This window comes from Cryphonectria parasitica (assembly GCF_011745365.1).
Source record: "Cryphonectria parasitica EP155 unplaced genomic scaffold M406scaffold_1, whole genome shotgun sequence".
Classification (NCBI taxonomy): Eukaryota; Fungi; Ascomycota; class Sordariomycetes; order Diaporthales; family Cryphonectriaceae; genus Cryphonectria; species Cryphonectria parasitica.
In genome coordinates, this window is record NW_024468909.1 from 7,160,494 (window position 1) to 7,186,802 (window position 26,309).

General features: G+C 52.2%; 11 protein-coding genes across 11 annotated transcripts; 7 read left to right on the forward strand and 4 right to left on the reverse strand.

The window, feature by feature from the left end:
• Positions 1–255: 255 nt before the first annotated feature.
• Positions 256–3,285, forward strand: M406DRAFT_248577 (uncharacterized protein; the record flags this gene model as incomplete). Its single annotated transcript, XM_040916543.1, has 6 exons — positions 256–437; positions 804–1,251; positions 1,330–1,416; positions 1,477–2,168; positions 2,265–2,453; positions 2,535–3,285. The coding sequence occupies 6 exons, from the start codon at positions 256–258 to the stop codon at positions 3,283–3,285; spliced, it is 2,349 nt and encodes a 782-aa protein (XP_040782331.1).
• A 536-nt stretch (positions 3,286–3,821) lies between these two features.
• M406DRAFT_336825 (NAD(P)-binding protein) lies at positions 3,822–4,971 on the forward strand (the record flags this gene model as incomplete). The annotated part of the gene is made up of 2 exons (XM_040921186.1): positions 3,822–4,741; positions 4,845–4,971. 2 exons carry the CDS (start codon positions 3,822–3,824, stop codon positions 4,969–4,971), a joined length of 1,047 nt encoding a protein of 348 aa, XP_040782332.1.
• A 591-nt stretch (positions 4,972–5,562) lies between these two features.
• Positions 5,563–7,250, reverse strand: M406DRAFT_67680 (uncharacterized protein; the record flags this gene model as incomplete). The annotated part of the gene is made up of 2 exons (XM_040925082.1): positions 5,563–6,973; positions 7,042–7,250. 2 exons carry the CDS (start codon positions 7,248–7,250, stop codon positions 5,563–5,565), a joined length of 1,620 nt encoding a protein of 539 aa, XP_040782333.1.
• A 2,293-nt stretch (positions 7,251–9,543) lies between these two features.
• On the forward strand, positions 9,544–10,522 carry M406DRAFT_67681 (uncharacterized protein; the record flags this gene model as incomplete). The annotated part of the gene is made up of 2 exons (XM_040925083.1): positions 9,544–10,077; positions 10,112–10,522. 2 exons carry the CDS (start codon positions 9,544–9,546, stop codon positions 10,520–10,522), a joined length of 945 nt encoding a protein of 314 aa, XP_040782334.1.
• Positions 10,523–11,165: 643 nt separating this feature from the next.
• M406DRAFT_326759 (uncharacterized protein) lies at positions 11,166–11,999 on the reverse strand (the record flags this gene model as incomplete). Its single annotated transcript, XM_040920124.1, has 4 exons — positions 11,166–11,175; positions 11,262–11,328; positions 11,367–11,833; positions 11,953–11,999. 4 exons carry the CDS (start codon positions 11,997–11,999, stop codon positions 11,166–11,168), a joined length of 591 nt encoding a protein of 196 aa, XP_040782335.1.
• Positions 12,000–12,750: 751 nt separating this feature from the next.
• On the reverse strand, positions 12,751–13,293 carry M406DRAFT_326760 (uncharacterized protein; the record flags this gene model as incomplete). Its single annotated transcript, XM_040920125.1, has 1 exon — positions 12,751–13,293. One exon carries the CDS (start codon positions 13,291–13,293, stop codon positions 12,751–12,753), a length of 543 nt encoding a protein of 180 aa, XP_040782336.1.
• A 520-nt stretch (positions 13,294–13,813) lies between these two features.
• On the forward strand, positions 13,814–14,725 carry M406DRAFT_320788 (uncharacterized protein; the record flags this gene model as incomplete). Its single annotated transcript, XM_040919429.1, has 3 exons — positions 13,814–14,073; positions 14,245–14,617; positions 14,706–14,725. A coding segment is annotated over exon 2 (185 nt), but the record flags the coding sequence as incomplete, so codon positions are not given.
• A 568-nt stretch (positions 14,726–15,293) lies between these two features.
• M406DRAFT_320789 (uncharacterized protein) lies at positions 15,294–15,747 on the forward strand. The gene has a single exon (XM_040919430.1). The coding sequence runs from the start codon at positions 15,377–15,379 to the stop codon at positions 15,599–15,601; it is 225 nt and encodes a 74-aa protein (XP_040782338.1). The 5' UTR covers positions 15,294–15,376; the 3' UTR covers positions 15,602–15,747.
• Positions 15,748–18,896: 3,149 nt separating this feature from the next.
• On the forward strand, positions 18,897–20,520 carry M406DRAFT_228104 (uncharacterized protein; the record flags this gene model as incomplete). Its single annotated transcript, XM_040915783.1, has 2 exons — positions 18,897–19,571; positions 19,636–20,520. Coding segments are annotated over 2 exons (1,560 nt in total), but the record flags the coding sequence as incomplete, so codon positions are not given.
• Positions 20,521–21,679: 1,159 nt separating this feature from the next.
• On the forward strand, positions 21,680–21,862 carry M406DRAFT_246261 (nucleolar RNA-binding protein Nop10p; the record flags this gene model as incomplete). Its single annotated transcript, XM_040916402.1, has 1 exon — positions 21,680–21,862. One exon carries the CDS (start codon positions 21,680–21,682, stop codon positions 21,860–21,862), a length of 183 nt encoding a protein of 60 aa, XP_040782340.1.
• A 617-nt stretch (positions 21,863–22,479) lies between these two features.
• M406DRAFT_344603 (D-site 20S pre-rRNA nuclease) lies at positions 22,480–24,224 on the reverse strand. Its single transcript, XM_040921994.1, has 4 exons — positions 23,942–24,224; positions 23,556–23,864; positions 23,158–23,357; positions 22,480–23,084 (listed from the first exon to the last, which is right to left on the reverse strand). The coding sequence occupies exons 1-4, from the start codon at positions 24,116–24,118 to the stop codon at positions 22,598–22,600; spliced, it is 1,173 nt and encodes a 390-aa protein (XP_040782341.1). The 5' UTR covers positions 24,119–24,224; the 3' UTR covers positions 22,480–22,597.
• Between the last annotated feature and the right edge of the window lie 2,085 nt (positions 24,225–26,309).

Sequence of the window (26,309 nt, forward strand, 5' to 3'; positions counted from 1 at the left end):
GACGGAGGGTTGAAGCTAATTGCAGCAACATCAATTAGCCTGCTTGCTGGAGAGACCGCGTGTGCTTGTCGGCTCTGTCCGGCTATTTGACCTACTCTCATGTGAGGTTTTGAGACATCCAAACGCTTCTAGTCGACAGCAACCGAGCAGACAGCACAGGTGAGGGGAAACTTACAGCGCGCTCGGCTTTGTGTTCACAGCTTCTCTTTCTACCCCGGATTAATCCTCACCAAACTTATCGATCTAACGCGCAAAATGTCCGAGCCATCTGGTGCAGGGCGCCAGGTTGACCCTGCGGTGGGTGTAAAGCGGCGTCGAGCGGCGAGAGCATGTCTTTCGTGCCGGATGAGAAAGGTCCGCTGCGACGTGTCGAGAAGTGGACCTCCGTGTATGAACTGCTCCCTGGATAGTATCGACTGCGTCGTGAAGGCGAGGAAGTAAGTCACTGAAACTTCCTCATTGGAGACTTGTTGCTGGCTGACATGACGCGCTGCAGGGCGAAGTCCAGTGCTCGACGGGATCGTCAGCTTAGTCCCCATGAAGAAAAAGTCGTCGACCATGTGGCGTTTCAAGATAATTCCGTTCTAGAGGCAGCACTGCAACAGGACGATGTTCCAGTAGCAGCAGACACGGAGTTGCAGGCATCAGACTTAGGACAGCTCATCATGTCTGATGACCAACTAGTTGTCCCTGAAGAACAAACCTCAGACCCTTTATTCATGATGAACGGTATTATCGGAGGTCTCGAGGACGGGTTGGCTAGCATTTTTTCTAATGCAGCAATTCCAACTCAGCCAGGTGAGATCGAACCTCCTCTGCACACCTTATGAGCAGCGAGTATGTGTAACTTACGCAAAGAACAAAGATTCTCTACTTGCGAACAACTGGCTGTCCGCTTCTTCCATTCAAGAAACCGAGGCAGACTGTCTCGATTTGCCCTTACCAAAGCGATCGCACAGGTCTCACCCCAACAGCGTTGTTTATACGTATTATTCGTTCCTGACACTAGACAACCTACCCAACTGCTTGTCGCGAGACGTCGACTTCTTGGAAGCCGAAGGCTGTTTTCATCTGCCTACCCGGGCTATCATGGACCAGATCCTGCAGCAGTATTTCCTCCACATCCACCCATTCCTACCATTGTTCAACGAGGGCGACTTTTGGGAAATGTACTACGACACTCCATGTGGTCGCCAGGACGCAAAGATGTCCCTGCTCGTTCTGCAGGCTATCATCTTCGTATCGTGCAACGTAAGTGACGAATTCCTGCAATATTCATACTATATATATTTCTTCTTTCTTGGAGAACTAACGTCGTATCTCATGAAGTTCGTGAACTGGTCAATGGAAAGTGTAAGCGCTTTCGGCTACAAGAGCATTCGGGGCCTCAGAGCTGCGTTCTACCGAAGAGCCAAGGTTCGCATTCCCCTCCGTCGATCATCCTGTGAGATCTCACTGCTCATCAAGACTCCCTAGTTGCTCTACGACTTCGGAGCCGAGTCTGCAGCGGTACCCGTCTCCCAGACTGCGCTTCTTCTGTCCTACTGGACACCACCTGTGCGAACCGAGACGAAGCCCAATAGTGTCTGGCTCAGTATCGCCATCCAAAATGCAAAGAATGCCAGTGCGCCCTACTATGCGACATTGTCTCCGAGTCAGGCTGGATCGTCCGCAAACAATATTGCTGAAGCGAAGCGGATCAATATTCTCAAACGCCTGTGGTGGTGCTGTATCATACGAGATCGGATACTGCCATTGGGATTGCGAAGAGGTATCCAGATCACCAGGGCCCACTTCGACTTCGAGAAGCATCCGCCGCTAGGGCTGATGGACCTGGACGACGAAATCCACAGGTCCGCAGTCTACACCCCTGACGCGAAGCGAGAGCTGATTCGCATCTTCTCACGCGTCCTGGACTTGTGCGTCATCCTCACAGACGTTCTTGTTCTGGTTTTTCCACTCGACGGAGCCCTGGACCAATTCCAGAGACGACCAAGTCTTCTTCCGTCCGAAGAGGGAGAGATTCGTAAAAGCAAAAATGCTCTGGTGCATTGGTATACAGCCGCAGTGACAGCATCGACTGGTGCCGAGGAGTGTGGAGGCCAGATCAGCTCGACCAAGCACGAATCTGTTGCTCTACACACACACCTGATGTATACGTACTATCAGTCAGTCCTCCTTTCTTTTTTATCTTATCTTTCTTACAGAAAAAAAAATGAGTCGTGAATTGTTGATGTGAATCTGACTTGTCATTTAATGAGTAGCTCCGCGAGAATGGCTCTGTACAACCATGAACTCCAACACTACCTGGCGTTGACGGCGGCCAATCCCTCGGAGGACACTGGACGGCTCCTCGACACCAGAGATGCCATCCAGAACGCCTTCTCCAACATAACAGAGATCCTCAGGGGGTTGAATCAGCGGCACTTGATCCGGTGGCTCCCCATTAGCGCGTATGTTAAACTCCCGCCTCCACGTCCACAACGAGCGGCCTCTCATGGCCTGAGCCTACTTGCTGACCGCCATGTTCACAGCGCCGCCTACATTGCGTTCCCGCTCGCGCTTCAAGTCCTCAACACCCACCTCTCTGCAGCGCGACAGGCCCCCAACCACGCAACACTGATCGAGGTGATCAAAGTGTTGCACATACAATACGATGGGGTTGACTGGATTGCTAGACTAGTACGGTATTTGGTGGACCTTGTGCAAGCCGACCCAGCTTTTGCCAACGGTGAAAACGTCACGGACTGGGCGGAACTTCTAGCTGTGAAGCCCGAGTCGTATCTCCGTTTTTCTCTTGCACTGGACCTCAGCATGAACAGCGGCAGGTTCCCAGACAAGAACGAGTTCCTCACAAGCGTAGACGAAACCAAAACGAGCCGCTCAGGGCGATTGGAGGGGTCCATCCCCGAGCCTGGGCAGTCCTTGAAGATTCAGGAAGAGAACCCTACACTCCTCGCTGAGACAGCAACGATGGTCGATACGTCTCGAGCCGTTGACATGTCTTCTCCAAACAACCAGAGGACAGCTTCCGTCACGGCTACGAGGTCGGAGGCCGTGGAGAATTCAGATATGCTGGACGAGAGAGTGGAGGAGCAGGTCTCAGAGATCCTGGCTCGTGTGGAGTCACCTTGTCCTCCGTCAGAGCCGAATGCGAAGACGGACGGGAATCTATTATCCCCGCTGCCAGATGATTTGGACGAGTTTTTGGATCACACAATGGGCGAAGCCACGGCGTCCGAGGACTCATTCGGCGGCATCGAGTTTGCGGGCCGCGGGGAATGACATTGAGAATGTGCGGGCCAATAGGTGCTATGATTTGTAAACTTGAGTCGGTAGGGCAGGATTTTGCGTGGCTCATCACATCCACGCTCCTGGAGTCGGAGATAAGTGATAAAGTCAGCAGTCATTTCAATGGGCCAGCGCAGGACCCGAGACTGAATGTAGGCATCAATGGAAATACAAGCACTAGTACTTAGTGCATGCAGCCTATAATTATAGTGTCTCCTTAGGCGTACTAGACTTGTTACGCTTTGGGTAAACAATCTCCAAACAGTTATGGTGATGGCTTACTAGATCTCATCATGATGGGTTTACTCGAGAAAATCAGTAGAGGTGCATGTAATTACGTTGCACAGTCTGATGATTATTATAAAATACATAAAGGACAGATGGTTTACACCATATGGCAGATTGTTGGAACATTGACTTCAAAATCCGACTGCGGCCATAGTATCAACACGTTACTTGACTACCCCCTTTCTTTATCCACTCTTTAGATATCAAACTAAAACAACTGAAGACAAACTCAAGGCTTCATAATGTCTGAATCAAGGTCATTCCAGCTGGGGCCTCCCAAAAAGGGACCACTGGGGCTCTTCTTACATTCCCAATTCTGCAACAAAGCCGTCTACCCACCTTCAACCACGGATCTCAACGGGAAAACAGCCATCATCACGGGGGCCACTGCAGGTCTAGGGTCTATCGCATGCCGCCAATTGCTCTCTTTCCGCTTGTCCCGGCTGATACTAGCTGTTCGGTCGGTGAAGAAAGGCGAGGATTTCGCCGCACAACTACGGAAAGACTTTCCCCGGGCGACCATCGACGTCTGGGAACTCGAGATGGGTTCCTACAACTCCATCCAGGCATTTGTGCGGAGGGTCGACACCGAGTTGACGCAACTCGACATCGCTGTGCTGAACGCGGGCCTTGGCAAGCTGCACTTTACTATCAACCCCAACACCGGCCATGAGGAGGTCATTCAGGTGAACTACCTGTCCACCTTCCTCCTGGCCATCCTCCTGTTGCCAGCGCTGAAGTCCAAGTCCCCTCATGGCACTCCGGGCCGCCTGACCATCGTCAACTCGGGCGTCAGCTACATGGCAAAATTCCCCAACCGCAATCAAGTCCCCTTGCTCGGCTCCTTTGACGACACAAAGATCACGCCATGGGACGTAAGCGAACGGTATAGCGTCTCGAAGCTCTTGGGACATCTATTCATGCTCCGACTCGCCGGTTACATCAACCCAGAAGATGTGATTCTCAACCTTGTGGACCCGGGGTATTGCAAGGGTTCGGATTTACACCGCGATGCGACAGGTATCGTGGCCGCGTTGATCAGCCTGTCAAAGTCGCTGGCAGGCAGGAAACTAGAGGACGGCGCGTCGACGTATATCGATGCGGCTGTTGTCAAGGGAGCAGAAACGCATGGAAGTTTTGTCATGGATTGGGGCATCAGACCGTGAGTGGCTTTTTTTTCTTGTTCTTCTTCTTCCTTGTTCTCCCTAGAAGACTCGGGGATGCCTCGTACAAAATTTGCTGATCATGTCCGTTATGACAATCAGGTTTGCGGCGCCTGCGCATGATCCTGAGATGCAACCTGTTATCTCGAGGCTTTGGGATGAGACGATGCAGGAATACGAATTTGCTGGTGCGCAGCGAATTTTGAACGAAATGGCAGGACAAAAGTGACGGAATGTGTCACCTTACACGCGCCCCATTGAAGCCTGGATCCTGCTGTGTATTCACTGGCATTCTTCCATGAAGTAGATGGCGATGTGTCCAAGAATGCCTGGAAACTCTTCAATTCTGATGGCAAATAGGGGAATGGGCTTACTCTGAAAGATAACTTGAAGAATAGGAGAAAGTGGCCACTGCGGTGAGGAATATTGAAAGCTGAGCGGCATTCTGAATGTCCAATTAATCAAGAGAACGCATGTGCATAGTACATAAGTCTGCTACAACGGGCATTCAACTCTACTCAGAACTTAAAGATCGACAGTACGTATAGGGAAGAGATGAAATGATTCAAACAGATCCTAAACTATTACTTGCAGCTACAAACTGAGCCATTGCAAGTCATGCCTTGAATTGTGTCTCCAGAACGATGATCTTGGTCTCAAGTTACACGAGAACTAGCAGGAATGCAGTATCTTCCCGGCATCATTTCTTCAATTTTGTGATGGTTCAAATTCTCGAAGTATCATCATGCCCCATAACTGGATTGAAGGCTCCACGAAAGGTAACTTCTTGTCTTCATGACAGGTTGCTGTTCAAAATGTGCTAGATCGGAGTATCCAGGAATATTGAAGCCTTTGACCCTTCCACACCACCGAAGCTAGGGTCGGAGCTCATTCTGTCGACCGTGGCATCCGAGAAAGTCATCGACGAGGCCAGAGTACTAGTCAGGGGCGTCTCAGAAGGCAGGGTTGGTTCGTCAAACAGGGGAGCCATGATGGGCACCGAATCGCAACCAGAAAAGCCACAGGGAGTGAAAGCGCCAGTCTTGTTCCGATAGTCCTGACGCACAGCGCTGTAATCAACAATGCTGCCGCTATTGTTGCCGCCATTGTTGCTGCAGCGGCCGACGCGGGCTCCTGGCGTCAGCCAGCTGGATAGAACCACTGTGCCAGCTGACCTCGCCGCGTACCCTGAGCTTTGCGTGTCCTCGTATGCGTATGCTGAGGCTGGGTAGTAGCTTCCATTCGACACACCCGTGGGAATGGAGGGTTCCGTAGGTGCCGCCAGGTAAGCCGGAAGTTGCTGATCCGTAGTTCTTGGCGCCAGAACTGTTGCCTCTGGCTGAACGGCAGGGCCGTCCAAGATCGGGCCGGCGGAGGACGAGGAGTAGGAGAAGAAGGGGTCGAATGGTTGGAGGAGAAATGATAATGGAGAGTAGGCAGTACTAGGATCGAAGTGGTCGATAGCGTGTAGCTGGTCGTTGGTGGTGGTAGCATTCTTGGTGGTGCACTGTGGCTCAGATGGGCCGCGAGAGAATACTTGACCTTGTTGGTTCTCAGGTTCGTAGGCCAAAAATGGGCACGGCATCATGTTCTTGGTAAGTTCTTCCTCCTTTTCATGCTCTTGAGAGCCTGTGGAGCCTTCGAGGAGGCGGTCGGTGGCCGAGAGAAATCGCTTCTCTTCATCTGCACCACTGTGTCCACGGAGGATAAAGAAGTACTCGATAGGTCGGCCTCGGTTAGCACCCTTTCGTGAAAGTGAGCGCAGGATACCCTTCTTGACTTCCTCATCTTTGGCGCTTGCGAAGTGGTAATGGTACTGCTCCCGCATCATGACGACGGTCCATTCACGCCCGTACCAGAGGTTAGAGACAGAGGTTCTACGGGACTTGAGGAGGTCATTCAGCTTAGCCTGCACCGGGTGGGGCAGCTTTGTGAGGCGCTTGTCAAGACCAGACTCGTAGGACTTGGCGGGGCCGCGCAGCAGCCGCAAGGGAAGTGAGCGTTTGTTGGCGGCTTTGTGGGAATGAACGGCTTGAAGTGCCATGTCGGCCAACTCTCTTTGCGTGTGCTGCTTCTTGCTCTGGCTCACTTCAGGAGCCTCATGAGAGTGGCGCGTGAAGACATTGATGCCGAAAATCTTGGCGCTCTCAATGAGGTTGGACGTCTGAGAGCAGTGCAAAGCCCAGCCCTCATAGATGGGCTTGGGAACAGACTCTTCCTTGAGCGCACCACTTTATTTTGTCAAGTCAGCTACTCTGTCTATTTATCAATCTTTCAGATAATATGGATGAATATTTACTACAGTGGCATCTTTTCGCCATCTTCAAGAGTCGTCATTTGTGATGACTCGTAACAGCCCACACTCTCCTGGTCTTCGCCGAGTTTGGTAGTGTCACCACAGTTGAAGGGCTGGTCGCAGGGCAGGTAAGGTAGGCCAAATGGCACATCGTATACACCACTGGTGGATGCCCGGTTACCATCGACACCAAGATTCTGATTGGGAGCCATGATTGAATGTAGTGTGCAACCCTACAAGGGGGTGAAGTTTGGACAGACTTGATAATTGCTCCTGTAGGTAAGAAATTACCTGCGGGGGGTAGATTGGAAAAATTTGAAAGCGACAGATATGATTGAGTTGGCATTAGCTTTTTATATTATTTAGAAGAGTGAGAATGGTGAATACTCAATGAGAGAAATACACAAGCCACTACGCATGGCCAGGAGATGTGGGCGAAGCTTTGATACCTGGTCTGCTTGGGCAGGTGTCCTGCCTAGTCTCCAACCTCACCAACAACAAACAAGACCAGTCACCCGCGGAATTGCCAATGAGCTCAACATAACGCGAGCACTTACTTTTGCAGTATGTGCGTGCGCCCCCGTATCAGAAGCAAACAGCACAGGACCAATCGTGATAGTTCAGCTGACAGACTATTTGAAGATCTGCTACCACTAATGTTGTGTAGCTTGTGTGCGATATCGCAAGACGTAATAAAGAACTTTCGGCGTAGCATCTTGTCCCGTTGGTTTGTGATGCCGTAGTATTAAACATTTCGCGTGCATATCGTTATGCAGGTGAGTCTCGGTGGGGCGAGTGCATCTTCCCGATGGAGGGCAGCAGAGAACGAATGAGATAGCACCGTTTGCTCCAGACCCTCATACAGTGCTTTGGGCAAAATCGACACTGATCAACCAGTCTTTACCCCCGTCCTGGATCCAGCTCAAGTTGTAGCCAATGGCGGTACGCTATTTTCCCGAAACCTGTGGGCTTTTGTTTCGTATGATGAGTCTACTGCAGTAGACGTAAGTAGGACTTTTTTTCCCCCCTCCTTTACGGAAGTCATGCATTCATGATATGTCCCACTGCATATGCATGCACGCAGTTTTGAGGCATCACAAGGCGACAAATGCAGGATGCCTATTTGACGAGATGGCCCGTGGGAAGGACCGTCGGGAGGACTTGCATTCGCAGCTGGACAATCGGATGTCATGGAAGAGACAGAGAGGTGGAGGGGAACGACGTTGGGAATGGCCCAGGTTGAAGCGTTCAAGCAGTCCAGGCTTCCCCAGGCCATTCCCTTGAAGGATTTTCGCGTCTTTCTTGGAAACCTCATCCTCGGCACTAAGATCACAAACGTCGATAGCATCACACCACCAAGAGCCACATACCAGAGCTCTAGAGTACACAGGTGACACTACTGATTACAGAATGCTTTTAAATTCACACGTATCCTGCGCATATTAGCCATCAAAGAAAAGAAATAGGAAAGATGAACAAAACAAAAGTTCTTGGCTCAAGAATGCAACCTGGATCGCCACAGTGTTGTTGGTATGCAGCCTCCCCTCATTAAAGACCGCTCTACAAGGGCCTCGGCTTCTGCAGGTGTCCAAATCAAGCAATCCCAGCTGTCGTCATCCCCACAAATCACTTTCACAGATCTGCCTGAGCGTGCCAGACGGATCATCTACCGGTATCTCGGCATCATTGCTCATGAAGGCTGTCGGGCTAGTAGTTCCTGGTCCCTGAGCGGGACTGGCCATATCAACCAAAGCCCCTCTCAGCAGCTAGATGCACAATCCGAGAGCAATTCTCAGCATAGCCCCAATATTGCAAGCAATCAATATGTCTTGGTCGGATACGTTGGGAGATTCAGTGTCTCTCGTGGCGAGCAAGACACAGACACAAATGACCCTGGGGGAGACGACAAGCGCCTATCCTGCCGCGCGCTGTTTAATCTATTTCTCGTCTGCCGAGCCTGGTCTGAGGATGCCGTATCCACCTTTTACGCAGAAAAACCATTTCCCGCTGTTTCATCGGGAGCATAAGGGCCGTGGGCCTCTCCTCCTCGTTGCTTTTTCGACAAGGCAATAGAAGACATAAGCAAACATCCATGCAAGTACTATCTCAGTTTCATATTGAAAATGCTTTGGCCCCTCTCTACACCCCTGTCTTTGCATATGCCATGTTGTCATCCGTGCTTCCCCGTGCCGTCTTGTCTCAGAGAGCTAATACGAGAGAAAACCAGGCGGTGCCAATCCTCCTTCACCAATGCACACCACCACGAGCGAAAGGGATCGAGACATTATACGTGACTGGTCACATCTCTGCCGACGCCTAGCCGGTGCGATTGAGACAGGAAGGCTCCATCTCACGTTGATAGCGAATACGAACGACGAAGATGTCGCCGCGTCTCTGGTGGCGCCCATGCATGTCCTGCCGGAACTGTGCGTCTGTTCCGTTTCCCTCTCCAGGCAGTATCGTCCAGAGGTTGCAAGAATTGCTGAGGCAATCTGTCTTGAGACCATGGGATATCCCAAGTCTCGTAGAAGCCATTCCTCTTCCTTGTTCTCCTTCCGGGATCTCCCCGACGAGCTACAGCTGATGGTCTTGCGGCACACCGGCCTGAGGGCACCCTACCATCTTTGGACTGAACGTCTCGACCCAGCCATCACCACCACCGAGCATCCCGACCGTAGCATCTCTACCCAGTGCGTCTATAATGTTGGCGTGACTGAGAAAGGTGGCTGCGTCATGTGCTGCACAGGCGCCCACGCCCACTCGGCATCGAACCCGGCTTGCCGCTGCTGGACCCTCTCTCTGGCGCCACTGCAAGTGGACCGCAAGATGAGACGCATGGCCGAGACCATCTTATACCAGGAAAACACATGGGTCTTGGATCTGCGTGCGTTTGTCGACCTCAGGCTCAACAACAGCAACGACCAGTTCCCGCCCTGCTATGACGGCCTCCTGCAGCTCGCCAAGCATTTGCAGATCCGCGTGTCCACAGGCGATATGGACGAGGACGCCTATGAGCCAGGAAACAGATGGCACACCCTCGTCAGCCACCTCAAGAAGGTCCACCACGATCCAGGCCACCCTCAGCCTGCCCATGCTGCACCCGCGCCATTCCAAGTTTGCGCTGGGTGGTGCTAATGAGTCGGCCTCGCCATACATCACAAGCAACGGCTGGTTGGGCCACTACACTTTTGCCAAGCGTGCGCAGAGGTGTGCCGTCCTCGTAGGCTTCCGTCCCAAGGATGTTTTTGTGAGGGTCCTCCGCCGCCACCACTGCATCGGGGCCGGGAGCACCTGGTGGGATCTGCAGACCAAGCATGAGTCACCCGTATGCGACCAGCGAGACTTTTGGCCACAGGAGCGTGACATTGAGAGGATGATTATGCATAACCCGGTTTACGACAGCAAGGCTAGGGGAAAAGCAAGGGCATTCATGAGCCTGTTGAAGATCTCCCCAGGGAGGAGGATGACCTGGGAGTCCCACTGAACTCTTGGACTCCTTTCTCTCATGTCGCAGCGTGTTCACAGTGTGGCTGGTTTGGCAATACACTTTGCATCAGCGGGAAGTAAGTCATTGGCGGATGGATGGAGTAACCAGTCCAATAATCTCTTTTTATCGGTTTAACTAGTTAGTTATCACTTCTGGTGTATCTCTTTCTAACATCTATTGAGTACTTTTACAGTACATTTTTCGACGCTATAATCGAAACGTGTCCAGACATATATCCCAAGCCAACATTAATTAATGAATTCCCCTGTTGGACACCCTGTTGTAGCCTGCGCCATAAGTATGCTCCTCCTCTCCGAGCTGAGGTGAGGTACCTGCAAGCTCTGATATAGGCCGCGCCATCTCGGCTCCATCTATCTCCGACACGGCGCTCAACTGCTGCTGCTGCAGTTGTCTCTGCGACTGGCTGAAGAGGGCGTTGAGACCACCGTGGCTGCCTATCGAGCTGATGGATGCGTGTTGCGTATGATGGACGTGTTCCGAGGATGTGCCGGACAGCCATGTTGGAGAAACTGACGCAGGCCGCTGATCAAATGGCGCCTGGCTCGGAGAGCTCTGGTGGTGAGTGACTACTTTTTCTGAACTGTATGGGGGAGATCCTGGGCCATAAAGAAATTGGGAATTAGGGAAGCCTGCAGTAGAGTCTTTGCCAAAGTTGATTAGTAATTATAAAAGCAGCTGGAACGAGACACCTGAACAACTGGGCGGACTTTCTTACCTTGATATGGACTCTGCGTATACAACGTAGGCGTCCCGACGGGCCACGTTTGACTTGGAGTCCCATGCTGTTGTTGTTGTTGTTCTCGTTGTCTCTTCTTCTCACGTCGCTGGTAGAGCATAAAGAGTACAATCCCAATGCCCAAAGCAGCCAGCGCACTTCCAACCGCAATCCCAACGATAGCACCAGTCGACAGCGCAGATCTCGAGCCGCCCGAGCTGGCCTCAGAGGTCATGAAAGGGCTCGCGTCGGTGACATTATCCGACAACCTGGCGGCAGTGAGGTTCGCGCCGAAGCAGCCCCCGTCCTGGCACGGGTTGGCTTCGCAGCAGCCCATGAAGGGCGGGTTCGTGGCGGCACATGTGTACCAGAGGCTCGATGCCACGCAGGCCTGCTCTGGGATGGAGTCGTAGTCCGCTGAGCTGTAGCTCGCGTTGCGGAGCGCGGCCTGCGGACAGTCGCCCGTCCCGTCGGCGCAGGGGTCCTCAGTGCAGCAGCCTAGAAACTGTGTCGTGTTGCCCTGGCAGACGTAAAAGTGTCCGCCGTTGGGACAGTCTAATTCCAAGTTCATACTGGGCGGAAGGATTTCAGATCCAGCGGCAAAACGAGAGACAGACAACGAAAAAGAAAAATAGGGGGAAAAGGAGAACATCGAATCGGAAGAGAGAGGGTGGTGAAAATTGGAAAGTACGAGTGGATGGCTTCGGGGATGGGTCTGCAGAATGAAGGGCCGGCCATGTTGCCCAGTAGAAGCTAGGGCTGTGCATGTGCTCTTCAAAGTATCCTGGTGTTGCTAATGCACGTTGGTTGTCGTTGGTTTGCGCCTTGCAGCAAACCATGCATTCAGGGCGTGAATAGACCGATGGAGTCACTCCAAATTTGGTCCCGAGCCCCAGATATCATGTCTGTAATCTCAAACATGTGAGGCATGGTCCTTTCCTTGCAGCCATGTGCGGGTTGCAGGTATGAGAGCTCTCGCTGGCACTTGCAGGGCTTCAAGGCCCAGGCAGTTGTGAGACACTCCTGAGAAGATGTGATGAGTCTATTTGTTTTATCAAATCTTGCTAGTCCTGCCAGCCTTGCACAGTTGTGCTAAATAAGTACTTTTGTGGAAGATTATGTAGTAATTATGAAGAAGACAACAATGGCTGCTGCTCATTGTCAAGCCCTGCAGTACGGATACTGCCCTCTCTGAATCTAAATTTGAATTGTCAGCATCACCATTTGGGAAAGTGACATGTGGGTCAGTGTTGATGTAGCCCACCTTGTATATCCGATAAAGGAAGCAAGCCAGAACGACCCGAGGTATGTTAATGTCCATTCTAGATATCCAGCTGGCCCATAGTTGCCACCGTACAAGAGAATCACAAACGTAAGGCCAATGCCCGCTTGGCACAAGACCAGAAAGGTATTCAGGAGGCACCTAAGTTGACAGATTGAATCTGATAAGCCACAACATTCTAGTTTTCGTTAGGAATAATTGAACCACTCACCACTTCCTCAGACCAGGGAAATCAGCTGGTCCCCAGGTCTGATCCTGCCATACCAGCGAGGTTAAAACAGCACTGATGGCCAGAGCACCAAAGGCTCCCATCAAAAAGTACCGGTGCTCCTTGTGATTGTCAAAAGTGTCAAAGATGCTGAGCAGGATAAGACACGCAGCAGCCACAAGGCCAGCAAACAGGGCAAAGAAACTGGTCATCTGTCGCCATTCTGCATCTTCGGTCAGTCCGTAGAACCTGTCCGAGTATCGAACATGGTGGACTGCAAAGACTGTCCCGGCGAATGCGATGCCTGTGATGGCACACCCAGCCACAAAGACGGGCTGGAATGTGAAGGCTGCTATGTCACTGATGAACGGGACTTCTGGGTTGACTTGGCCAGGATACCGAGGCCGTCCGATTGCAAGCCAGCGAATAAACAGGATGCTGAGTGTTGTAAACCAGGCAGATCCTGCTATCAGAGGAAAGATCCAGAGTTTGTGAGAGTATCGAAGGTCCTTGCGAAAAACCTTTGCCCAGATGCCCGCCATGTTGACCAGAACGCGTGTACCGTGGCCTAGGATATCGTCGAGTCAACCTCACGAACCACTCGCTGCGGTAGATTAAGTAGATACGCAGAACAATGTTGATACTTCGAGGTGAACTGTTTTCTCTTTGAGAGCAAAGTCCAGCGAAATTCCAAGAATGACTTTCATTCATCTGACCTCGGCCCATTCCATCTCTGAAAATGGCTGCAAATACGTCATCTGTGGGTCTCGTGCAACCATAAACGATAGAGTATCACGATTCGCTCACTTTTCCGAAGATAACGAGCCAAGCAGCGCATGTAAGACTCGCAAAATGCCCATATAATCCCTTTCCTGCCCCTGACCTTGCTTTCTTATCCCGATCTGGTCGCCAGGACACGATCCCTTCATCCTGTCGAACGCATTCAAGGAATGAACCCTTGTCTTGCTCGTCCACGTCTCAGATGCGTTGCTACGTGCAAGTATCAACCGCGCAAGACGCCCCTATCGTTCCTACGCGCGCCCCTCCTTCGTGGGGTTTGCAGCAGTGATCGCATTTGGGTTGATGCTCAGGGGGTTCGATAGATGCGGTGAGTTTATCCCCCCGACAGCGGGGGCGGCTTACTCGAGCAGCCAACCACGATGCTGACACCGTGGCGGTGATGTGTCTATGCTGGCCCCACCGGACCAGGCCAGGGCCAATGAGGTTCGGCACGTTGGGGCCATCTGCACCGCCAATGAAGCCATACTTTCATGCGTCTTGACAGCCCTGGGTTGCTTTTACGGTTCAATCTCGGGTCATCCGTACGTTTTCCTCGCTCGTCTGTCTGTGGGGGTTCGTGCAGTCCCATTCTGGGAAAGCAAGAGGAGTCCAGGTATTTCTACAAGGAGTTCCCTCGTGTGTTCAGGAGAGATGGGGTTTCTGTGTCCCTCGAGCCCGCCGCTTTCTCAATATATTATTGACTCATCGCTTAGCTCTGCAAAACTCCTCTGCTTTTACTGTTTTGTTTTATTTTGTTTCTTGAGCAATCACCACTGGCTGGTGCAATTGACTCCCTTGCGATACTACAACAACAACAACAACACCACCACGCTGCACTCGGCAGTATTATTCTTGATATTTGAGATATCACCATGCCGAGAGACCTCGTCAAGATTTCTTCTGTGAAGAGTCGGGAGCGAGATGAAAAGAAATCCCTGAACCAGCGGGAGTGTGATCAAGTCTATACTGCCATCAAGCGGTGGAAGGCTCATGATGGGGCTGTCCTGGTCCCGGTCGTCCGAAAGGAGGTCGTGTCAGAGCTCCAGGAGAGGGCTAAGCCCAAGTGGTGGAAGATGAAGAGATCTGGTAAGTGGGCCTTGCTCTTCTTCCTTCCGACCTATATTTCATGATATGTATCAATGGCTCCTCGCTTACACAAAACAACAATTTTTAGCCAAGTCGACACTCTGCATCACCACTCCACAGCACCTCCAGCGGGAGATCAACAGTACCGCCAGCGACGGCAATGTGAAGGAGCTCTTCCTCCTCATCAGCCGCCAGGTCGACCTCCCGCAGCTGAAGTTCGACGTGCCCTCCGGTATCGACAACCTCTACATCATCCGGTGCGGGCACCAGACGAGCAGCAGCGATACCACTACTCAGCGCAACGGTGGCGGCATGGAGATGGTCAGTCCCAACGACAAACTAATTCTGAACGGGAGCTCGACCTTCTGCGGTGTGAGGCTCGATGAATGGCAGGCCAAGCGGGTCGGGGAGCACAACCTGATCCTCGGCCCGGGCGTGGTCATCCAGCTCGCCATGGGTATCCCCTGGACGGCACGCGAGGCCCTGGGCAGCATCTCCAAGAAGCAGCGCGAGGAGGTCTGCAAGCACTTCCGAGACATGTGCGAGGCCAAGTACCAGGACACCCCGCAGTGGGACAAGTGGAAGGACCCCGTCAACAAGCTTCTCGACGTGGCAGCCGGTTCTGCCAGCGTCACCCAGGTCGTGGAATGCTACGCCAACGGCATCGTCGTCCAGGCCGCCACCAAGCTGACCGAAGTCGGCGTCGATGGGCTCCTCAAGGTCGGTGCCGGGCTCCTGTGTGTCTCGGGCCCCGGTCAGATGGCCCTGGCTGGCGTGGGTGTCGCTGCCGCTATCTACTTTGTCCCGTGGGACACAGTCTGGAGTTGGTTTAGGGCTTCTTTTGGCGCCTTGCTGAGCTGGCTCATGCGTGCGTGGGAGAACTTCAAGTCTTGGGTCCGCACCACAGCCACTGGTCAGATCACCGCGGCCGCAGGGAAGCAGGGCCTGGAGATGACAGTTCGCCAGCTCCAGGCTGTCAGATGACGAGTCTCTCACAGCCTCTGCGTGTGATTTTAACACAACCACTATCAAGGCTGGAATTATTCGAGCTTCTTTGAACATTGCTATCACTAGGATTGTTAACATTCGTTTCATGGTCGAAAGACGGCAGATGGTCAGATGCTTCTATGTGCACTACTCCCACAATCGTTGATAGCCCATAATTTTGATACCCTCGTTTTGATCAACCCTTGGTCTGAACACTTGAGCTTCATGTTAGAAAAATTAAGTTGCCTTTTTGCGTTGCATAAGTAGGCTCAACCTGACGTTTTTCCAGAGTTGCCAAGCAAAACCAATAATGCTTGAAAGCTCTTTAGGCTTATGTTTAAGCCCTGCAATAGCTCTCAATCTCTCGGAGAGAACCGCCGCCAGTCATCGCCATTCAGAGTCAATTCTGATGATTGTTTCAAATACAGTTTTCAACCCGACAACTCAGGAATTGAAGGTGTTCACCCTGGGCAAGGCGTCATACCCGAATGTAACTCGAGCTCAGCCCCTGCTTGTTACAATGGTGTCGGGTATGTCTGCATACTTCAATGTATATATGGAAAAGAATGAAGAAACAGCGAATTTTTTCTTTCTCTTTCTCAGAGGTATTGAATTGATCAAGTATTGACTATTTGAATATCGACATCAGGCCAGCCCATTCAAAAGACAGCGTCTGATTTACATTTCTACCGCCCTCGTAATCAAGTCCAGCGAACTTCTAACATGGACTACACCAGTCAGATTCTTCGCTCTTGGAGACATTTGAGGATTGGTCTCGAGAAACATAGGTGGTGAGATGTGATTAACCCAGCTAACGAATGTCGAGGATGGCTTGCATACTTAAGAACCGTGCAGGATTGCCATTGATAGACCTTCATGTCGCCTCAACCCTAAGTACAGTTTCAGTATAAGTGACGTGTCGTCTTACTTGACTAATACGTGCCCAAGACTTTCTAATTGCTTCCCTTAATCTCCATAACAGCTTCCAGGGTCCTCAAACTTGTGGCGATGTGCAACTTGAAGCTGACGTGACAGTCAACGGCAAGAGCGTCACACTCATAATTCAGTCCTACTCTTCCATTTCATATGGTCTTGACTAAGCTGGGTGTGGGAAAGTTTGTTCATAAATCCTCACCGCTGGCTTTCTGTGCTGAATGACCACTGGCGCCGGCCGAGAATGAAGTCTTGATAAGATGATCCATGGCTTCTCAACAGCTTTGTTTAAGACCTAAATGAGAGAAGATTGGTATTGTCGGCATCATATTTTATCATCACTCTTACAAGTGACAATGCCATCTAGCTGGGCAGGATGATTCGAAGACAGCGACGCAAACACCGCGAAGCTGGAGACAACCACCTAGCCACATGCCTCAGACCGAGCCTTGAGGAGAATAATACTTTTTCACACCCTCCAGGAAGACTCCCAGGCCTAATTTGATCTGGTTCATCGATTTAGTTTTCTATTAGAAGTGAGGGATGAAGGTGCCTTGTAGAAGACCAACTGGAAAAGAGCTCCTCAATGGCAAAGCATCTCAATAAGTGTTTTCAATTACTACTCTTCGGAGATGCACCAGTTGCAGCGGCATCTCCACAAAAGCAGATGAGTTCGCCCCAGAAAGCGAATTCCGACAAAGCATACCCGCAACTGACTACCCCAACCTCAATTACTTGCAAATCGTTCAGCTGAGATCGGATAGCCCTGTGATCCAAGCCTGATCATCAGAATCGTCCGCGATCCAATCCTTCGGTATGTATGCTTTCTGTCGACGGATCAGACCATGCCAAGTTCTACTGCCCGTTACTGCCCTCCGAGGTCTGCCGAGAATTGCTTCATACTCCGCCAGCTATGATGGGGTTGGACACGCGGCATCTGACGACGATCTGCGACAAGGTCTTCTTCCATCACCGGAGGCCCACCACTAAGTGTAGCCAGACGATCACCGTTCAGGCCCATCAGGTTCGAAGGTATACTATAGTACAAGTGTTTCAAAGACCATGCGGCACATGAAGCCTACGAGGTCCAGCCATACAAGAGCTTTCAACTCCAAGGTGGTTCCCCCTTGGTTATTCCGTCTATGTCAAGCTACAACATAATTCTCTACACGCAGGCTAGCAACGCCTGACACGCTCCTACGCCTCCTTCTCGAAGAAAAATCGGGAATCAAAGATCACCATAGGGTCTATGCCAGGGTCATGTCGGGAAACTACTTAAGTACTTTATCTACCCCACACGGAAAATATGGCCCCAACAGCAAGCCACACAGTCAAGGTAGAGGGAGGCGCAACGAGGTCTGGGGCTGCGTCAACCGCTAGATCTCTGATCCCTGCCCGTCTATAGTTGCATCGTACTCAACGGTTTTCAGCTGTTTTGATACCTGACTTTGGGGATATTTTGCCCCAATGTACGTGGCCCGGTGGCGTCGATCACGATTCGCAACAGCCATTGGTAGAAATCCTACATGCAGTTGCTTCGGCTGTAAGGAATGGTCTGAGAACGAGAACGTAAACATACAAAACCTCGATGAATAATCTTGTTTTTGGCACGACATTGATTTCCCGATGTGGTTCGTGATCAAAGGAGAGCTTGAACCTCTTGACGTGTCCCACGACTTGGGGAGAGAAATGTGGGTCAGGACCCGTAGGAGTTACGAAGCCATATATGGGCCCAAGAAGCGCAATATAGAGTCATTCGTCAGCTGGGCCCCCTGACACAGGGGTTCTCGGTCCAAGCCGAGCCGACATTGGCGACGATTGCGGGCCTCGAAGGAAGCAAAGGTCGAAAAAAGGGTTGTGACCATAGAACATAGTTACTGTACCGTAAATCTCTGTTATTTTCAATCAATGCAGGCCTGCCATTAGAATGCTTTATTGTGCAAAAAGTCAAGGTGCCACTGCTCTCAAATGGTCATGCTTCGTCCAAACCCGGTCCAACTTGTGTTTTTGACGTTCGGTAATACGTAGCAAGCGATATGGACCGTGGTCTAAAAACGGATCCCCAGATCTCTTCTCTACAGGCCCTGTCTAGATCGGAACTCAGAGCCCCATTTAACGCGTAACGAGGCGGTACTGCCCCCTTTCCCTGCCCAATGGCCACCATCATAAGGAACAGACTCTTCCGATTTTCTTTTCTTCTACTCTTGCCCGTTATGATGATGACGCTCGGCGATCATACAACCTCTTCAGGACGCTTGGTACGGTGGCACCCTACTTGGCCAGAATGATGCTGTTCAGCAGTTCCACACCAGCGTCCTCCATTCTTTTTCTCTTCCTTGGCCTTGCTCACATCGTATTCGGAGAGTTCATCTCGACAGACTACGATGCATACAACGCAGGAGACCTGGGCCACCGCCCATACCACAGCTTCTACTCCAGCCCGGAACACGCACCTGTGCTGCAGGCCAATGTCTGGAACGAGAGTGACATCTCCAAGGAGGGATCTCACATTTTCCTCCGCAACGATGGACAAAATGGGTCATCGCTCTCGTCGCCCCTGATCATCGACGCCAACGACCTCACCACGGTCTTCATGAACCGGTCCTTTGAGAACATCTTTGATGTGCGCGTCCAGGAGAACCTGGGCAAGAAGTACCTGACGTTCTGGGAGGGGCGCAGGGGCGACGGCATAAGTGATGGGTACGGGCTCGCATACGATGAGAATTACCGCCTGGCGTACAAAGTCTCGGCCAAGGGTCTCCGGGTCCGCGCAGATCTTCACGAGTTCGCCTTCACGGGGAATGGGACGGCTCTGCTCCTTGCCGTCGACCACAGGAAGGTCGATACGTCGCGATGGCCCGGGTGGCGATATGGCAAGAAGTTTTGGGTCCTAGATGAGGTGTTTCAGGAGGTGGACCTGGAGACGAACGAGGTCTTGTTTAGCTGGCGGCTTATGGATCACATCGATCCCATGGATTCTTTCGAGAGGGTCGCCCATGACTGGGACACCTATCATATGAACAGCATCCAAAAGGTAGCCCTCACCAGCCGCCTTGCAGAGAGACTGGGCTTCGGGCTAACACGTCATGAATACCTAGACCCAAGATGGAAACTATCTGATCTCGATCCGGCATCTCCACTCCATATATCTCATCAACGGCAAGACCGGCGATATTATGTGGACGCTGGGCGGCAAGCGCAACATCTTCAAGGAGCTCCCATCGCCCGACGGCTATGATGAGCCCCTCGCACCCCTCCTTACGATGGGCTGGCAGCACCACGCCCGCTGGGTGCCCAACACCAACGAGACCGAGATGACCTTCTTCGACAATCACCACAAGATCACCACGCACGGCGAGTGCAGGCCCGGACAGTGCTCACGCGGCCTCCACATCCGCATCGACGACACCGTCTCGCCGCCGACCGCCCAGATCCTGCGGGAGTGGTTCCACCCATCACAGCTGCAGGCTCAGAGCCAGGGCAGCGTCCAGCCGCTCTCCGTGACTGAGGACGGCAGCTTCGACCGCGTCTTCATCGGCTGGGGCAGGTGCCCTACATTCACGGAGCACGACGCCGTGACGGGCGAGGCGGTGATGGACGTGCAGTTCTCACCCTGGCACAGCGAGGAGATCCCGGATGCGCTGGACAATTACCGCGCGTACAAGCAGGACTGGGTGGGCAAGCCATGGTGGACCCCGTCTGTGGTGCTGCGGGAGGGCGAGCTGGGCGAGGAGGGCGAGCTGGAGGTGTACGTCAGCTGGAACGGCGCGACTGAGGTGCGGAACTGGACCGTGAAGGGTCTCGTGGGCCGAGACGAGATCGACGTGAGAAAAGGTGAACAGAGTCTGGAGATTCTGGCGAGCTCGCGGCGGACGGGCTTCGAGACGAGGATGACTGTCAACAGGACTGCGCTGCAGTACCTCTGGGCTGAGGCGCTGGATGGGCAAGGGAATATCCTTGGCTCCACGGAGACCCTGAACCTCGTCAGTGGGAATGTCACCATCCTCCCGTTCGGGATGGATGATGGCCATTGGAAGGAAGGGGAAGAGCTCGAGACGACATCGCCTGTCGTCACATGGTCTCTGGTGGGTGGTGGTGCCGTCGTCGGCCTTTGCCTGGTGTTGATAGGAGGAAGAGTCCTTTGGCAGCGCTACAGAGAGTACGATGCGCTGGATGCAGACGACTTCGATGAGGATGTCGGGTCGGATATGGATATGCAGTCAGTCGCCGAGTTCGACTTCATGAGAGCTGATATGGCCCCTGAGCCATGGCAGGACTATTCTCCTCTGGTTGGCTCTCGCATCAAGCAAGAAAATGATGCATTAGATGATGGAGATACATCGGACTCCGACTGAAGAAGGCGAAGCCGAATTTTCGATGTGTTTGGAAAAATTATTTGCTCAACTTTTTACGTATTGGTTTAAGGGCGGAGTCTGTCTTGCAAGATACCCACAAAGAAAAGCAGAGGCCATGAGCTGTCTTCATTCATAATCGCAATGAGCATAGTATTAGGTTGCATAGAAAGCCAAACAAAATCTGTTCGAATGTGCTACGAGCGAGCGAGAGAGATAGAGAGAGCTGGGCCGATCTGTACGCCCGTATCTTCATGCCCGTGTCGACAGGCGCAGAACATGTCCTTATCCATAAATCGACTGTCGGTGGGACAAATCGCTGCGTACAAGGTTCGAGGCTTGGCTGTGAACTGTTCACGTCATACAGGCTTTGCAGAGATGCGAGCTTGTGAAGCAATTGAGAACGAGGGACCAACAAAGAACTGATTGGCGCGGTCGGGGTGGACTGACTGAGTCGAGTTCGCTTTGAAGTCGAAGAATAGGTGGTACTGTATTTACAGTAGTCTTGGAGCCCCGCCTTTTCGTGCTAGTTGCAAGTTATTGATTGGCTACAGAGGCACAGCAGCGCTAATCCTCTCTAGGCACCCCCCTGTCCACGTAGCCTCGAACTCTGCTCAGTGCAGCCAAGCAAGAAAAATTTACGGCCGGCAATATTCAATTTCCTTCGTTTGTTCTGCCTGTACGAACAACCCACGCGAAAGCAAAGAGAAACGAAAACCCCGACAACAGCCATACCAGCCTGCAGCACAACCACCGTTTCAAGATCCTATATCGCAAATAGATCGCCAAGATGCATCTCATGTGCAACGTCGACGGCTCGGGCAAGCGGGTCTACACCCTCAAGAAGGTCCTCGAGGGCAAGGTGACAAAGTCGGCGCACCCCGCCCGCTTCTCTCCTGACGACAAGTGGTCCAAGCATAGGGTCCTGCTCAGGAAGAGGTTTAACAGGCTTCCCTCGGCCAAAGGTGGGTGACAATACCAGACAGACTCTGCTCGCTCTTCTGCTACCGGCGGTCCGCTGACCGTCAGCTTGCGATACAATAGCGGCCGCTTAAATTTGCACCCTTGACTTTCGAATGCCTAACAGACCAATGGCTATACGAAAATACGATCCGGGCCACGATGACAGGCACGCGTACTGAACGACTCGCCCAATTGGACGGGAAGACTCTCAATCGGACTCACGACCAGAGTCGTGCGCAGGACGTTTCTGTGGTGGAGGACAACAATCAATAAATCTCTTTTGGGTCACGGCGTGGCGCAAGAGCTAGTTTTAGAAACTGGCAATGGAAGTCATGGGATCAACATGTCTTTGGTATCAATTCGACCACTGGATCACGGCCTCGCCGGCCTATGAAGCTGGGAGGCGCTTTAGCACGCTACATACGGGATCGAGGGAGGTGATGAAAAGTCTGATTTGGAATATGCAGTCTGCAACATTTCCACACATAAATTGAGGGTGTGGAGTTTATTCGACTTGATTCGACTTCGAACGGCGTTGGTGGCTAGCTGAGGGTCCGGGGAAAATACACCTTTCTCATCATTTCCTGTCATCAACAATGCAATACAAAAGAAAGCCATCATAAATCATCTCATTCCATCGTGGGCACATATCGGTGTCGAGTTCTATCGATGGCCTGTGAGAGAACTGAACCGGGCACCAGAGGCTTGGATTCACTTGCTGGAAGGAGTTCTCTAATCTCCCTCTCTATCGCCTCTTCTTCGCATTCACGTTTCGGCCGGCGCCTACCCTTATGCGCCCGTGTCCGCCCGTCCTCTCTCCACTGACGAGGTTAGGCAGGTAATCCTCGTCCATCAGGTCACGCTGTCTTGACCTGCGGTCCGAGTCTGCCTTGCGCACATATTCCTTCTGGTCCTCCGCCAAGATCAGATCCGCGCCCCAGTGGTTCTTCCCCCCGCCCTGCACGTTGGCCTGTTTGCCATTGGCACTGCCGTGAACAGGCTTTGGTATGCTGTAGACATTGCCTCGCTTGTTGTACTGGAAGTTCTTCTTGAGATGTAGACGCATGTTGCCTGACGAGTCAGTCGAGCAGCTGGTCCGCGTCAGCGTGGCCTGTCCGCACTTGGGACAAAACTGCCTGTCCATCTGCCTCGTCCAATGGAAGCAGCCGTAGCACCGTAGCACCCATGTCTTCAGCTGTTTTATGCGCGAGAGGTTGGAGGGCGAGACAAGACTACATGGTGCGTTAGCATTTGGTCAGGCAACAGCGAGTTTGGGAGAGGTTCATCGGTATGTGTAGTACGTACTTGAGGTTGATCCGCAGGGCCACATTCTGCATAGCGAAATCAGAGGTGAGCAGGGCTGCCTGCAGAGTCTCCTGTATGGCCTCCGAAGGGGCTGCCACCTGGTTGTCCTTGGCTTGGTGTTTCTTGAGATTTGAAGGTGTGATCCAACCATCACTATCGTCGTCTTCATCATCAGGAACCACCTCAACGGCACCAGGATCCTGGCTGTCATTCCCTTGCTGATGTTGCTCTGGCTCCGGATCTAGACTAAGCTGTGCCACTTTCGATTCCACAGCGTTGTCTCCCGCATCAGCCACTGGAACGTTTTGATCTTCTCTCGATGCACCGGTGCCCTCTGCCGCGGCGTCCTCGATAGGAGGCGTCGAGTCAGATGGAGGGCCTTGGTGTTGACGTGTGACCTCAGCTGTCTCGTCCACTGTCTCATCCTTGCCACCGTTCTCTGTTGTGCTGTCGTCATTGGCGGCAGGAGGCTTGCCATTGAGGCTCTTCTGCCCCGGATCTTTCCTGATCCTCCAATCTCCGCCATTTCGCTCGAGCTCGAGCTCATAGCATAATGCCAAAAGGTGTATGTCCGGCTTGCTGAGGACCTCAAGATCACCGGTACGCCTCGAGAAGTCGGTGATGAATTTGATCGATTCTGGTCGCGGGCTTCGGAGCTTGAGGAATGGCAGGAGAGTCGTCTGTACTCGAGAGCGCGTGGCCTCGTCCTGTAGTGGTTGGTAGAAGTCAATGGTTAGCAACAACAATAGTCGAGGTAGGATCTGCGCTTCAAAGAGAGGCTTACTTTTATCTCAGCAAGGACAGAGGGGATTGTGTACAGTTCTTCTGCTTGGGAGAGAAGCGTTGACAAGGCTGGCTCGTTCTTGATCAGAGGACCTGTGTCGACGATGAGGCTGTGGATTCTCTTCCGCTGCGCAGCATCGGCTGCCGAGGCAGTTCCTAGGCTGGCTTGCGAAGCCATTGAGGATTTTGACAGAGTTCCTCGGAAAAGAACAATGCTTGTTATTTCCAATAATCTCGTGGTCCGTACGCTAGAGAGATGTTGCAATGAAGAATCGGGCAGATGAGTTGGCTGTCTGATTGTGTTCAGAGTGTCCGTAGGCCGGCAAATGCCCCATCATCAGTTGGCTTGATTTGCGGCTGCATTCACAGAAGAAAAAAAACGACCTTATCGTTATCAGTCAGAAGGTGGGGTATGAGAATTGTGTCGTACTGTGTACTTGGATGTTGGCGGCAGAATCGCCTAGAATGTAAGTACATAGTCGACATCATGGCAGCTTAGAACAGATACGGCAGGCGGTCACTGCAAGGGGCTAGCGCGATGGAGAGCATCGACTTCTACTGTGTTAGTAGACCCAAAGCCTTCGAATCTCATCTCGTCTTTTCGTCCAAGATCCCGCTACCAAGACGCTTGTTTGTTCGTGAAACACTTTTAGACGAGTCGTCCCTAACCGCAATGCACTACTCGCTCATGGCTCACCGTCTCTTATTTCAGCCAGCCACGCGACTGCCCCAGCTGGGTTGCTCAGCAAAAGGCCAGACGCTCGTTCGGATGCATGGTTGGTGCTGACTTCGTTGTCGTGAGCCGCGGGTCTGGACCTCGACCGCCTGCAGGTGCCATTTCAGGTTGCTGTTCGTTTACAATATGCTTCTGCAACATGCTTCTGCTTCCTCAGGAACGTCATTGTGGCTTTCCTGGTTTCAAGATTCGCCCGCGTGAGCGTCTGTGACTGATGAGTTGTCCATCACTAGACACCGCCTCAGTCAGTCAATCACTTCAGCACGTTGTGCCTGCTCTGGACTGACTTCTCCCGAGGTCCTCACGCCTTCTGACATCCACGAATCGCTCTCAAAAAAGTTTCGATACATGTCTCAAGGTTTTCAGAGGTTGCCACTTGGTCACACAAGGTTCTATCCAACAATGTCCCAAGCTCACTACGCCCGAGACCGGGGGTTCACATATGACCTTTGGATCCTTTGTTCAGGCAGTCGTTGTGCGTGGTGATACCTACGCTACATCCAGACAAGCCACTTCGTTTCCCATGGACATCGACAGGAGGTCAGGTGCAGGATCTTGGTCAGTATGGGTAGTTCAAATGCTACCTCGCACCGAAAACTTTGAAATGGCTCCGGATGTGCTACAGATCGCACCTGGTCTGCTAGAGCGAGTCCTTGGGAATACTGGTCTTCGGGTCTGACAAGCGCCAAGGCTCCACGCCACCGGTATTTGCCTTTTTTCTTCTTTTTTTTCCTTCTTCCCCTGTCGGCAAAGGCGCCCTTTGTTGTCCTTTACTACGTGTGTGGCGGTGAATTAAGGGGTCTGGGCTGGCGAATAAGTACGCTTGCGGACCATGAGAACACCCATCCAAACACATCATTTCTTCACGGGGTATTGTCTGAAGCGAACGAGAATATCAGCGAAGCCTGCCGGATAGTTACCTGTGCTCGTGTAAATTTCTTTTCCCCTTTTCTTCAAACACACTATTGAAAGTCGACATATTCTGCCATGTGCCGCGCTGCGGTTAAGGCTTAAGTCATGCCCCGTTCCAGCTGACATTCTAGCTTGTGGCTGCTTGACTAGGACCGTGGGAGCAATCTCTTACCTCTCATTGCTGGGTTGTCAGATTCTCTCCCTTCCCTGATTAATTTTTGCTCGAGTTTGCTCTGTTTGAGGATCCACAGGTATCAGCTGAATCGCGACCGCCATAGCGCCAAGATGGCGCGGACAGGTACGCGCAGGAATGCGAGCGCCAACGATATTAGACCCGGCGGCAACGGGGCTCCCGCAATGACGCTATAAAATGAATACCGAAGTCCCCTTTCTCGGATAATGTAAGGGACGCACAGATGCCAGGCTTGCACAGGAGTCAGCAACACCGTCACAAACTCTGTGGACGACGAGAAAAGTCTGTGCTGAGATGCTCCCCGGGCTGGCGAAATACACAAGGCAGACCAAGGAGTGGGCACATACTTGCTAGACCAGGACTATTATTCTGATCGCCACCGGCCATTTCACACGTCCTTGAGAAATACGAAAGAAGAGGTTTACTACATAAATGGGCTACTAGCTGTAGTCCATCAAGCCTGGAGATTTTTCTCTCCGTACGGTCGTTACCAATCGCCACAGTCCTTTGCAATTTTCCAGGCACAGT